The sequence below is a fragment of the Miniopterus schreibersii genome (assembly GCF_964146895.1).
Source record: "Miniopterus schreibersii genome assembly, chromosome: 16".
In the NCBI taxonomy this organism is placed as follows: Eukaryota; Metazoa; Chordata; class Mammalia; order Chiroptera; family Miniopteridae; genus Miniopterus; species Miniopterus schreibersii.
The window spans coordinates 24,237,348-24,251,167 of record NC_138116.1 but is presented as its reverse complement, the minus strand read 5'-3'; the positions used below and the strand labels follow the sequence as shown (position 1 = coordinate 24,251,167).

At 35.3% G+C, this 13,820-nt stretch overlaps 1 protein-coding gene across 10 annotated transcripts in view; it reads left to right on the top strand.

Annotated features, from left to right (window-relative positions):
* Window positions 1-13,820, top strand: part of GPATCH8 (G-patch domain containing 8) — a 69,788-nt gene that overhangs the window by 32,665 nt on the left and 23,303 nt on the right. For 5 of the 10 annotated variants that reach the window (XM_081162988.1, XM_081162985.1, XM_081162990.1 and 2 more), the window contains 3 exons: window positions 8,468-8,512; window positions 10,511-10,578; window positions 11,253-11,339. In XM_081162988.1, the coding sequence (XP_081019114.1) occupies window positions 10,552-10,578; window positions 11,253-11,339 (114 nt within the window). In that variant the 5' untranslated portion in view covers window positions 8,468-8,512; window positions 10,511-10,551. The remainder of the gene's footprint in view (window positions 1-8,467; window positions 8,513-10,510; window positions 10,579-11,252; window positions 11,340-13,820) is intronic. The other 5 variants (XM_081162983.1, XM_081162984.1, XM_081162981.1 and 2 more) reach the window with 1 other exon arrangement.

The window sequence follows — 13,820 nt, the reverse complement described above, 5'->3', positions numbered from 1 at the left end:
CAGTTTTCCTTTTCATTTGATTTTAGGGCTCTAACGTCTTTAACATTTAAACCTGATCTCTTCAGGATTTTTTTTGTTAATGTTTAAAGTTATTTTGACCCATGCAAGGTTTTTGCAAAGAGTGCCAGTTCTTGGGACTACAGTGCAGATATCTTGTCACTAGGTAGATTGGGGAATAGGGCATCGCGACTCAAGAACAAAATTATCTGTGGTAAGGTAGAAAATTGTACTTTGTAAGGTGGGTTTATTTTTGTACTTGAATTTCCCTTATTCAGCTTTTGTTCTGCCTTAGTGTTTATTAAAATATTTCAAAAGTTTAAAAAGTAAGAATGGGGTCTGATATTATTTTACATCTCATCCTGTCTGTAAGGTTCAATCAATAAGACAACCAACAAATATTTATTGGGCTAATAATATATTCTAGCTACATCAGCTATAACTGTCATAAGCCTTGGACAGAGTAGGTAAGACATCTTGCCCTCCAGTATTACTTTCTAGTCCCCCAAGTCTTGTTTTTTATTTTATTTATTTTTACTTATTTTTAGGATATGCTTTTTTTCTAATTGATTTTAGAGAGAGGAAAGAAGGGTGGGGAGAGAGAGACAGACAGAAAAACAGGCATCGATTTGTCGTTCCACTTCTTTATGCACTCATTGGTTCATTCTTCTTTGGGCCCTGTCTGGAGATCGAACCCAAAACCTTGGTGTATGGGGACGACCCTCTAACCAACTGAGCTACCGGTCAGAGCAAGTCTTGTTTTTAAACTACTGTACAACTTTGAAGGTTTCTTGAGGCTAGAGACCATGTTTCATACTTTTGTGTATTCCCTTCCATGCTTAGAATTAAGTATGTGATCAATCTGAATAATTGACAAGTTGCTTTAAGTTCCTTGAGAGTCAGAATTCTCATTTGTGTGGAAGTACTTGTTGTGTAGGGTATGAAGGCATTGTAAGCAGTATTTTGGAAACAAAATCTAGCTACCAAATGAGAGTTGTAGAGAAAACCCAGTGGGAGCTCAGAAGGAAGGAGCAAGGAACATAGACTTTGGAGTAGGAGATGCAAATCAGATACCTGATGAGGCCAGGTGGTAACATACACAGTGGAAAGGAGTGTGAGCTAGCTCCTGCTCATTGTTGCCATGTAGAAATATAGTCTCAGGGTTGTCAGAGCTGCTCAACTTTTAAAAAGAAACCAGAAATCAGATTTTTGGGGGGTGAAATTTCCTGATTGATAAATATTGGATCAAAGTTTAAGATAATCTGGGATAAACAAAACATTTTACCCACTGGTTGCCACTTTGTGACCTCATTTGAAATTTGATTTGGGTTTAAATTTGAGTTCTGAAACTAGTAAACAGTGTGACCTTGCTATACCCTCAGGTATACCCATATTCTAAAAAGATCTGGGGTGTTTGGGGGAATTAAACATGATGGTATATATATGTTTTACATCTGTATACTGTCTCACTTTCCTGTTCAGTATGTAGAGGGGAGATGATGCCGCTTAATAAATTGAGAAACTTAAGTGTTTATTCATGATCAAACCACTAAGGATAGGAGCTGTGTTTATAGCACAAGTTTTCTGATCTCTACTCCAGTGCTTTTTCCATTTGTGAAGCAGCAGAATTACCTTTGGTACTTGTTAAAAATGTAGATTCCCAACCAGCACAACTCGGCAAGTCTGGAGTGGGATTCAGTAAATTCACATTTTAAGCAAGCTCCCCTCATAATTTGCTTTGGACCACATGAATAAAACAGGCTTCTAAGAAAATTACTTTATTATAGCAAGTAGGGTTGACAGTTGGTTCTTTTACTCATCCAAAATGTGTCAGTGATTTTTGGTCTGAATTAGTTTAATACTATTTATTTTTCTTTCAATATTTTTTGTTGATTTTTAGAGAGAGGAAGTGGGAGGGTGGGAGGAGAGAAACATTAATCAGTTATCTCCCACATATGCCTGGATTGGATCTACAACCTAGGTATGTGCCCTGACCCGGAATCAAACCTGCCATATTTTGGTGTACAGGAGGATGCTCCAGTCAACTGAGCCACACCCACCAGGACTGTTTGTTTTTCTTTATAGTCTTATCCTTAGCTTGATTTTCGTTGTTCCCTACCTCGTTAACATATGAACTTCTTGCCCTAGGTTAATTTGTGTGATTAAAATGAAACTGGTTTATGTAGAAATTGTTTCTTAGGCAAGAAAGTGGAGTGTTCAAGAAACTTTTTTTTTTTTTAATATAGATTTCAGACAGAGGAAGGGAGAGGGGGAGAGAGAGATAGAAACATCAATGATGAGAGTCATTGATCAGCCGCGTCCTGCACGCCCCCGACTGGGGATCGGGCCCACAACCTGTGCATGTTCCCTGACCGGGAATCAAACCCCGATCACCTGGATCCTAGGCTGACGCTCAACAGCTGAGCCATGCCCGGCTGGGCTCAAGAAACTTTTTAAATGAGCAATAAATAGTATATGGTGTTAGTGATTTCTCTGTAAGTACAATAGTCTAATCAGGTGGAAATAGTTGAAAATACAAAAACTCACTGATCAACTAATATTTGATAAATAGGAACTAAGAGGAGACAGAAATGCTTTTAAAATTCTTTAGAATCATAGGCTATAGAAGTGGAAAAGAATTTCTAGGGGTGACCTAAGGTCTCTGAGCTCTTAGCAGAGACTTCAAAGGAAATAATAGGATTTTTGAGAAATTTCGATGTACTTGACTTTCTGAATTTACTGAGACATTCCATATGGACTTCATCTATTACAAATTAGACATACCACACTTAATACTTCCTGTTTACATACATGGATGCTATTATCTTCCTCCAGGTGATGATAACAGTAAAATAGTAAGCATTTTAACAATGTTTATTTTGCTTAGGCAAAATTTATTTTCTTAGATGACTTGTAGTATATGTTTAATTTGGAGAAGGTCCTGCTAACATTATGCATTTTTAGGTTCATTCTCCTGGCTAGGACTTAATATTTGTATAACATTGCTTTTCAAACTCAGTAGTTACCCATTTTGTTAGTGGAGTGATATATGGGAAGGATTTTTGGATAGTACTTTGGTTATTGATCCTGGATAATAATTTTCTCCATCAATAGGGTTGTTTCATTATCACCAAATGTTATGTAAAACATTAGAAATATCACAGTTTCTGTTTTAGAGTATCTTTTATTATAAGGTATTTATTTTCAAAAATGCCAAATTTGGAAATGAAAGGAAAACAGATTGTTTTTTTAATTTTCTAAAGCCGTAAGGAGATGACTGGGATAGAGTTTAACAACATCCTATATAGTAATTTATGGTTTACCAAGCATTTTCTGTGTGTTATCTCTTTTGATCTGCATGACAATCCTGAAAATTAGGATAATACCTCCATTTCCCAGGAGAGGCTGCTCAGACCTGGCTCTGATTGTCAAAAGTCACACAAGTGTTTAGCCCCTGGCTAGAGTACCTCAATGGTTAGAGCGTCAGCCAGAGCTTCGAAGTGGGGTTCAATCCCCTGCCCTAGTCGGGCAAGTGCAGGAGACAACTAATCGATATCTTTCTCTTTCCCTCCTTTCTCACTCTCTTTCTCTCCCTCCTCCCTCTCTTCTCCTCCCTCTCTTCTCCTCCCTCCCTTCCACTCTCTAAAAATCAATGGAAAAAATATCCTCTGGTGAGAATTAAAAAAAAAGGTGTTTAGAGATGAATGTTTAGTGTCTCTTACTGGAGAATTAAGATTTTGTATCCCAGCTTTTTAAAGGGGCCCCCTAGAAATATATAGAAAGAAAATAATAAAAATGAACTGGGGAGAGGGTTATTGTGGAAAGTAAAAGAGGAGCAGTTAAAATGAAGCTGGAAAGTCTTTTTCTGGTGCGGGGGGGGGGGCAGTTATAGTGTGGTCCTGGAATAGTAAAAAATTCTTGTTATGGAAAACCTAACACTAAGAGAATACACCTCTAAGGCGGCATTGGATTGTTGGATTATTACATTACCACAGAACTAACTACGTATCTACAGATTTCCCCCAAATATTTTCTACTCAAACATTTTTCACTCTTCAAACTCAAGAATTAAAGTGAACCTTAGAAACCATTAAGTCTAACTTCTTAAATATTCGATGCCTGCTTCTCCTTGACTGCTAATAAGTGACGATAGATAAAACAAATTGAACAAGTCTCTAATGAATAGCAATGCAAGACTCAAATATTTCTTTTTTTAATATGTCTTCATTAATTTCAGAGAGAGGAAGGGAGAGGGAGAGAGAGAGAGAAACATCAATTATGAGTCCTTGATCCACTGCCTCCTGCATGCACCGTACTGGGGATCGAGCCTGCAACCTGGGGCATGTATCCTGACCAGGAATCAAACCTCGATCTCTTGGATCCTAGGTCGATGCTCAACTTCTGAGCATGCCAGCTGGGCTCAGATATTTCTTTAAAATAGCTTGCATATTTTTTGAGTTATGGAGACCCATATAATACAGTCAGATGTTCAATTTGATAAAATAATTCTTTAATTACAAGACAATTATAAATCATCAGTATCTTGTGGCATTAAGCAGAAAGTGCCAGGATGACTAAATAGAGGGGGGGCAAAGATTGGTTTACCATTGTGAGTACGTGAAACAGAGGTTTTTCTTGTATTATTATTTATTTATTATTGTATTATTTTCCATATGAACAACTATAAATCTACTTTCGCCCCACCCTGAATGAATTTGAGACCCACTGTGAACATATTCATTCTCTTGAGTCAACAAATACCTTTTAATTAAATGCCACTCTATCTTAGATACTGTGTCAGTTATTTAGGATACAAACATAAGTAAAACTGAGGGTACAAGTGTTTCCCTTCTTTTTTTTCTTCTTTTTTTTTTAATGAAAGGCCTAACATTGTTTTTCCCTCTTCCCTAAGTCTCATGTTTTGGGTTATTTACCCTGAAATTGTATTTATTAAGTTGGTTTTTCCATTTAAAAAACAAATTGATTTTAGCATTATGGTTAGCGTGAGACAGTCTTCAGTGAGTTGATATAATTTTTTGCCAAAACAGTCTTATCTGGAGTAAAAGTATAATTTTCCTTTAGGTGATTTTTTTTTTTTTTTTTTTTAATTGAAAGTGCTCCTGAATTCCCTTTATTACCTCTCCTAAGGCTTGACTATCTCATGTCATCCCTGGATGAGATACCCTTTCCTGATTCCATAATACTTGACTAAAGTCTTTTTGCCTCTTTTCTGTCCCTGTTTATTAGTATATTAGATTATATGATTAAAATTGAGCTACTTTATCCTAGAAAGCTAGCTCTGATACTTCGGAAAGAATGGAAGGATGTCCTTTAGGTCATAGTTAAACTCCGTCTTTAGAAAACCTCTGTATTTGAAAATCAAATTAATCTGGTTGTTGTATAGATCACTAAACAGGCTACAGCAAGAATATAATTAGTTTTTTAGTACTGGAGAATTTGAATTCTGTTTTGAGTAGGAAGTCTTTTTTCTTTTTTTAAGTAGAAACTATAGGGAATAATTAATGCGCTTGATGTTTCCAGTTAATGTTTCCTGAGAGGTAGCATATATCATGTTATGGTTACTAAGAAAAAATACCTCAGTGATGCTAAAGTAATTGTTTTTATGCTATGAAGATTATCAGTTTCAGAAGTTTGCAAAAGTGAAACTTTGGCCCAAGTGACGTGGTTCAGTGGTCGAGCATTGACCTATGATCCAGGAGATTGAGGTTAGATTCCCAGTCAGGGCACATGCCCGGGTTGTGGGCTCGATCCCCAGTCGGGGGTGTGCAGGAGGCAGCCGATCAATGACTCTCTCATCATTGATGTTTCTATCTCTCTCTCTCTCTCTCTCCCTCTCCCTCTCTCTGAAATCAATAAAGACATTTTTTAAAAAAAGTGAAACTTTGATTTGGAAATACATGTACCATTTTTTACTCGGTGTTTCTCAAAATTGTATGTAATCACCATTTTAATAAGTGAAATTATATTTAAATGCACTAACACATAGCTCACTATAGAGACCTATTTTGGATAGTTTTGCAAGTCAGAGAATAGTCATCCTAATTTTGTATTCTTGATTTTCACATACATATTTGAGTCACTTGAAAAGTAAGAAATAGATTTAAAGATGTTAGGTCAGGTTTATCAGTTTAATGGCCTTTTGGAAGAAGATTTTTTTACTTTTATGTGGATTTTATATTTACTTTTGCTTTATTAGGGTTAATCTTTAAAAGCAATTTTAGACATCTTTAAAGGACAACTTCAGACATTTTTAAGCTTTTGAACCATATATGCATTGGCTCCACAAGTGTTCTGTCCTCCCCCCCTCGTGCCAGAAGTTTAAAGTGGTAAGATTATTTTTTCTAATTATAGGTAATACATGGAGTGTAGGACTTTATTTTGATCACTGCCATATGCCCAGTGCCTTCCAACAGTGCCTGATATGTAGTGACAATTCAATAAGTATTTGTAATAAATAGTTGTTGTTGAATGAGTCTTAGTAAGGGGAAAGGCAGTAGAGATAAATTGTGTTCTTACATCTGTTGACTATCCAACCAGTTTTTAATCACTTCAGAAGCTTCTTCATTTCTAATTTATTTGTATAGGAAGTCATGTGCCTTCAGTGTAGGTGATTACCAGATTTTGGTTTCCTTTAATATGTTTTTCCCAATTGTTCTATTCCTGGATTTTGTCTCTTTAAAAATAGTATTTCTCAAAAAACGTTATTTCTCTACATTCCAGGTCTTTGGGCCAATTTTGTAGATTGGTATATCCCTAACTTTTAAAATCAAAACTAATTCATAAGGGATTGTTCTTAGAAACAGAGTGGCTATGGGCAAGCAGTGGATTTTTATTTTTGGCCTATTCTCCACTTATAATAATACCTTTACACTTTAGCCAGAGATGTATATATGATTATTTTAGCACTTTTGTCATTGTAGAAGTAAAACTGCCTTTTAAAATACAGAAAGTACAATTCTAGTTGGTCAATGAAACATTTAAAGTTTTTTTCTCTTCATAAAATTTTTATTGAGATATAATTAACATACAACATTATGTGAGTTCTAGGTGTACAACATAATTTGATAGGTGTATATTTAAAGTTTTGCTTTTAAAATATAAATGTCGGGTTTTGCCTCATCACATGAATTCATTATTGGCACATTCTAGATTTGGTATGTTTTCCTCTTTCCCTTCTCTAGTTGGCCAGATCAAAGTCATAGCATCTATAGATCTTTGGCTGAGGAGGACAGTTTCATTTTAGGGAAGTATTTAGTTTTGGTTGAAGTTGCCTTCTTTGGAGTAAAATAAGAAATCCATTTTCTTAATGGATTTTAAGAAATATTTGCCCCCTTTACAAGAAACCAAGAAATAGGGACCTGGATAGAGTTCAACTTGTTTTTAAAGGAAGTTGAATTTTCTGGAGAATATCCTATTAGTAAACATTCTGTTGCTACCTATCTTTTGAAATTCATCGCTATAAGTTGTTATTCATGTGTTTCATAGCAATGTTTTTATGATAGGATTTATCAGTGATCACAAATGAATAAATTGAAGGGATTTTTTTTTTAATGCTTTAATTTCTTCCTGTATGTATTATTTGGTGTCCGTCCCCCCCCCCCCCCCCGAGGTTATTAATTGGTTTGGAACCTCTTTAATAATAGAAAGAAATTACTACTTGGCCTGGACAGTAATGTAACTTTCAGATTGTTTTTAAAGCCAAACTTTTTATTTTCTATTTGTTATCTCTGAGTGGACTAGCTGAAATATGATAGCCCTTTTGATGCCACTTTCTGTGGAGTTCCTTGTATGGTTCAAGGCTTGACTTTGTTGTTTGCAGAAAGATGTTGGCAGGCCTGGAAAGAAGACTTCATTAAAAGACAATAAAGTTGTAAGGAAAGCTAATTCAAGAGTTTTATTCATTAATAGCAGAACTCAAATGCAGATAGTTTTTCAGGCACTGAAGATCTAAGGTTATTTTCTAGACCTTTTACTTATTATATATATTTTTAGGAAGGTCTTGATGACTTTCCTCCCTGCCCCTCAAATCCTCTTAAGAGTTCTTTTAGTGAAGCAAATGACTTCATCACTGTCCAGCTGATCTGTCTTTAGTGTTATTTTTAAGGAAAAGTCCCACCTTGAACCCCTGAATACTGATTTAGCAGAATAAGTAGTTAAATGAGAGATTGGAAGCTAGAGCTAGTTCTCTCACTTTGAACTAACGCCCTCTCAAACCCCCCTGCACAATTAAAGAGGAGGTTATATTCTAAAGTAGCAGTACAAAAATCTCATACCTTGGTCCAGTATGAAAATAACTGCTGTAGCACAAAATGCCCTTGCTCTGTGCCCAGCTGAAATTGGGGGAGGGACAAAGCCCAATTGTTGCTTTACCCCATCCTGTCTGCCTGCTAGAAGGCCTGTTTCCTCCCCTAATGGTTTCTGCCTAACAAATGGTGTTTCTTTTTTACAGCATTATGATCCTGGACTTGTTGTGGTGATGGTAAACTTAGCAGTGGTAATTTTTTATTTTCAGACTGAATTACTCCTTTTGTCATCAGTGCACCAATATGTTAGGCTTACTTTCTCTGTTGTAGCCTTCATCCTTCTGCTTGGTCTTTTTCATTTTCCTTTCCTTTCCTTATGCAACTTGTCTGATCCTCGTTCATTAAAGGGTAATGTTAAGAAGGGATGTATCTGTTTGTGTTAGAACCGCAAAAAAAAAAATCAGTTAAAACATTAAATTCTAATACTGTCAAAAACTTGATTTCCCCACAACGTAATGGGCACTAGCACTTGCTACTGCAATTTATAAATAAATTAAAACAAACTTTGACTGCCTTAGAAGGCAAAAGTACTAATGCAGAGTTTATAAACAGGGGTTTACAGAGGTAATGAATTTGTACCAAAACTTTCTTGATTCTTGCATAACAAATTCTGACAGACCAAAAAAGATACCAAAACAACAACAAAAGTAAATTCCTTTGTCATTTTTTTTCCCAATTCTTTCATTGGACCATTTGTTTTTACCAGTAAATCCCTGATTGAGACGTTATGAAAGTGATATTGCACTTAGGAAGTCATTTTTATAACCTGTCTTAATTTGGTCCTTTTGCTAAAGATTGCAGTCACTGCTTATTTATTATACCATTGGGCATAAGGTAGTAATGCATTTTCATTTTGTTTAACTGGCAGTCTTTAATAGTTAAAAGAAGGCTGTATTTTAGAACTTTTTCCTGGCATGAGATGTTCTTTATTTACTTACACTTTTTTCACTATAATAATTATTCCTAATTATCTCCTTATTGTTTAAAACATAATGGGATATTGGTGATAAGTAAACTTCTGAATTTGTTTTTCATTATTTTTTAAAGATAAAAACTAATTCCACAAATATAGAGCAACTAGATACAAGTGGTTTCTGGTCACTTTGAAAACAGTTTCTTCTTTTTTGTCCAAGACCAAACCTAGTCATGATCATGGCATTTGTTATTATTATTTTTTTTATTTGGTTTTGGTAATACCTCAGATTTAGGCTGACAAAACTTAACTTTTAGCCCAAAGGTATAATATATATGTGTGTATAACAAAAACAAAAAATAAAAAAACAATTGTTTACACCAGCCTGAGTGATACGATGAGGGAAGTAAACATTGTGTTTTTTCACTAAAGGTGTACAACGGATAAGGTAAGTCCTCTTTATCAGTGAGCTTACATCACAATAAACAGCGCAAGTTGTGATGTAAAACAGCTGTGGTAGTAAAGTGCTTGTCTGCCCCATTTTGCTTTGTTTGGCTGGTTATGAGTGGATTAAATATACATTTTAAAAAATCTCCAGCATAGATCGACTAGTTTAAAGTCAATTTTCTTCGCAACTAGTCCTTTTCACAGCTTACCGATTACCACAGCCAGTGTTAAATCCACTCTGGAAAATGGGACCTCAGTGCACCAGTTCAAAAGAAACATTGTTCTTTGTTTCTAAAGGCAACTAACTGTTGCTTGTTATTTAAATTTTTCATAGCCCCACTTACCTGTAAAGCATCTTTTGAAAACAAAAAAATGTTAAACATACTGAGTTGCAGTTACAGAGTTTTCCTGTATCATGTTTGAAACTGTTCTTTTTGATTTAAGCATGTCAGTTGAAATATTACCAGTTTTAAAAGTGTGTGTGGGAGGATGTCAGTGGACAGTAAGAGTGAAGTGATTCTTGATGAAAAGTTATTTTAAACCTCCTGGTGCCATTGCTTAGAAGTGTTTTCTTTGCATTACTTAATTTTGCCATAGTAATCTGGAATTGTTCTCACTGGAAGGACAATCAAGGTGGTTAGTTGGGCTTTTAAACTGGGAGAGGTAGGTTTGGTTGTAAGCTGTGAGAATGGCTTGTGTTTGGTTCACTGTAGCTTTCTGGTCTCTGCACTCCAAGGCAAGATCTCTAACCACCCAAACCCAATGTGTAAAGTGAGCTGTTGGCTTAGCTTTGCATCTTACCTTGATTATGTATGTGTTCCTGTTACAGGGAGAACAGATCCCATTCCGATTGTTGTCAAATATGATGTCATGGGCATGGGTCGCATGGAAATGGAGGTAAATTGATCTCATTAGCTCACTTGTTTTATGGAATATTTAAAATTGTTACTAATTCCAAATTCATATGCTAGTGCAAGAATATATTTATTAGATAGAATGTAGTTTTAATATTTTTCTTTGGAAATTTAAAAATATTTTTTACATTTTTATTTAGTGCTGCCTTTGAGGCAGGTAGGTGGCAAATAACCACCCTGTTGCAATTGAGACATAAAGAAATTGAGTAGTCTGCCCAGGGTTATGCCACAAGGCAAGATAAGGCTTAAACCCAGACCCTGGTACTCATTTCAGTAGGCAGTATTGCTTAACTTGTAAAATATTTGCTGTGGTAGAAGCTTTGTCCCTACAGAGATGTGTACAGCTGTCATCTGTGGTATCTTCTATTCATTGCCTAAAATAGTTTCTCCATTTACTCCTAATTCTTTGGCATAGAACATTGAATTACAGTCTGTTATCATAAAAAAATGTGCCTGCTGGGAACCACCAGCATGAAAGGATTAATGAACTTTTCTGCATGCTATTTTCTCTGTGGGGTGACAATAAAACAAGGGGTTGCTGAGCAAAATACAGTGTTTTTTACTTTCATACAGTACTATAGTTGTGCAGATGACTTTTTAAATAGCTAATTGGGGGTACTTTAGGAATTAAAACTAATTATATCTATTTTTGTTAAGCTCGATTATGCCGAAGATGCTACCGAAAGGCGCCGTGTCCTAGAAGTAGAAAAAGAAGACACAGAAGAATTGAGACAGAAGTACAAGGTATTAAATGAAGCTTTTCTTGCATGTGGGGTGCTCACACTGAAAGAGATATTTTTGGTGAAAAGGATCTCCGTTAACAACATTTGTTTGATATTTCGTGGTCATTAGTAGATCTCAAGTTTCTGAACTTTCCTATTTATTGCCTCTGTAAAAACTTTCCAGATAATAATACCCACTTCATACATTTGTTGAGAAGATTGCATTTGTGTTTGAAAACACAGTGCTGGGTAATAGCAGTAGAAATTGTTAACTTAAGAGTCCTTTGGGAAAAAAGAGTCCTTTGAGAGCTTGATACCTATTGATAAGCCTTTTTTTTAAAATAGGTGATGTGTTTTAAGAAAACAAATTTGTTTAAAGAAAACAAATTGAGAATTTCATTCAGTATTTCTAAGGGGCTTAAATTATAGAAAACTATCTTAGTACATGTTATAATTTAACTTTCAAAAAGACTGACCAGGGAATATGTTTTTCAAGATGTTGTATGCCCAATCTCTACCATAATAAAATAGGTGAGTTTGTAGATGAGAAACAGGCTTAGCTAAGATTATCATATAAAAACTGATTTGGTCATGATACATAAACGGATAGAACAAAAGGAGAAATGTTATAGCCACCACAGTAGTGGAAGATTTTAATATACCTGTCTTAGTAATTGATAGAAGAAGTAGAGAAAAAATATCAGCAGGGATATTTGGAAGATTTAAACAACACAATGAAAAGATAATAGAAAAAATCCCTATGTTTGGAAATTAAGAAACATGTTTTTATATAACCTATTAGTAAAAGAATAAATCACAATGGTAATTAGAAAATATTTCAGACTGAAAGATAAAAACACCACATATGAAAACTTAGAGGATAAGCTGAAGCAATATGATGTTTTATAGCAAATACATATCCTTAATGCTTATATTAGGAAAAATGAAAAATAGGAGATAAAGAAAGTAAACATTCCTCTCAGGAAGGTAGAAAGAATAGCAAAATGAACCTAAAGAATATAAAAAGAGAGAAATAATAAAGAACAGAAATGAACAAAACAAAACAAACATACAACAAAACTTAGTTCTTTAAGGTCCTTGTGCTGATACTAAGAAGAGAGCATAGAAAACCAATATCAAGGGTATTATTTCAGATGCAGCAGGAACTAAAAAATAACTTCATGCCACTAAGTGTAAAATTAGGTTTAAGGGGCACGTGCCGGAGGCAACCCATGAATCAGTCCCCACCCCACCCCCTCTTTCCCCTCCCTCCCTCCCTCTCTCTCTCAAAATCAGTGGAGCCTGGCCAGCATGGCTCGGTGGTTGAGCATTGACCTATGAACTCAGAAATTGTGGTTCGATTCCTGGTCAGGGCACCACCCCAGGTTGTGGGCTCGATCCCCAGTAGGGGATGTGCAGGAAGCAGCCGATCAATGACTCTCTCATCATCGATGTTTCTATCTCTCTCTCCCTCTCCCTTCCTCTCTCTGAAATCAATAAACGAACACGTATTAAATAAATAAACAAACAAACAAATAAATATCAATGGAAAAATATCCTCAGGTGAGGATTAACAAAATAAAAGAATTCCTTTTTAACAAATCTCTTGGTGGTAAACTCATGTGGAAATGCCTTCATCACTTCGGAAAAATATTTTCAATTGGTATACAAATGAAAATGTATCTTCTCTCAGCACACTGAGGCATACTTTCTTCTACTTTCTGTTACTTTTGAATCTGCTATCAATCTGATTGTGGGTGATCTTTAATTTTTTTTTCTGGGTAGTTTATTTATTTCATTGTCTTTAGTCCCTTATAGTTTCACTAAAGTGTATCTAGGTACATGTTTTTATTTAGCCTGTGTGGAAACTTTATGCTTTCTGTATCTTTGGAGTCATGCCTTTCATTGGTTTGGAAAAATTCTGAGTCATTATATCTTCAAATATTTTTCTCTTGTCTATGCTTTCTGTTCTCTTTTTCTGGGATTACAGTTATACATGTATTAATATTCTATTCTCCATGACTCCTAATCTCTTTTTTATATTATCTGTTTCCTTGTCTCTGTGTTACAGCCTAAATAATTTCAATCTTCCAGTTTACTACATCTTTTTAAAATTTAGATGTAATTCACATATCATAAAGTCACTCAATGTGTACAGTTCACTGTTTTTAGTATATTACACAAAGTTGTGCAACCATTGCTACAGTTCAATTCCAGAACATTTCACCACTCTACTATACTTTTTTTTGAGCTGTATCTAGTCTACTTTTTAACCCATCCCCTAAGTAGTTGATGATTTTTTTTTTTTTAATATTCTCACCCAAAGATATTTCTTCCATTGCTTTTGAGAGAGAGTGAGGGAGGGGGGAGAGAGAAAGAGCGATGTGAGAGAGACACATCGGATTGAGCCTGCAATTGAGGTATGTGCCCTTGACCGGAATTGAACCTGGGACCCTTCAATCCACAGTTGGATGCTTTAACCACTGAGCCAAACTGGCTAGGG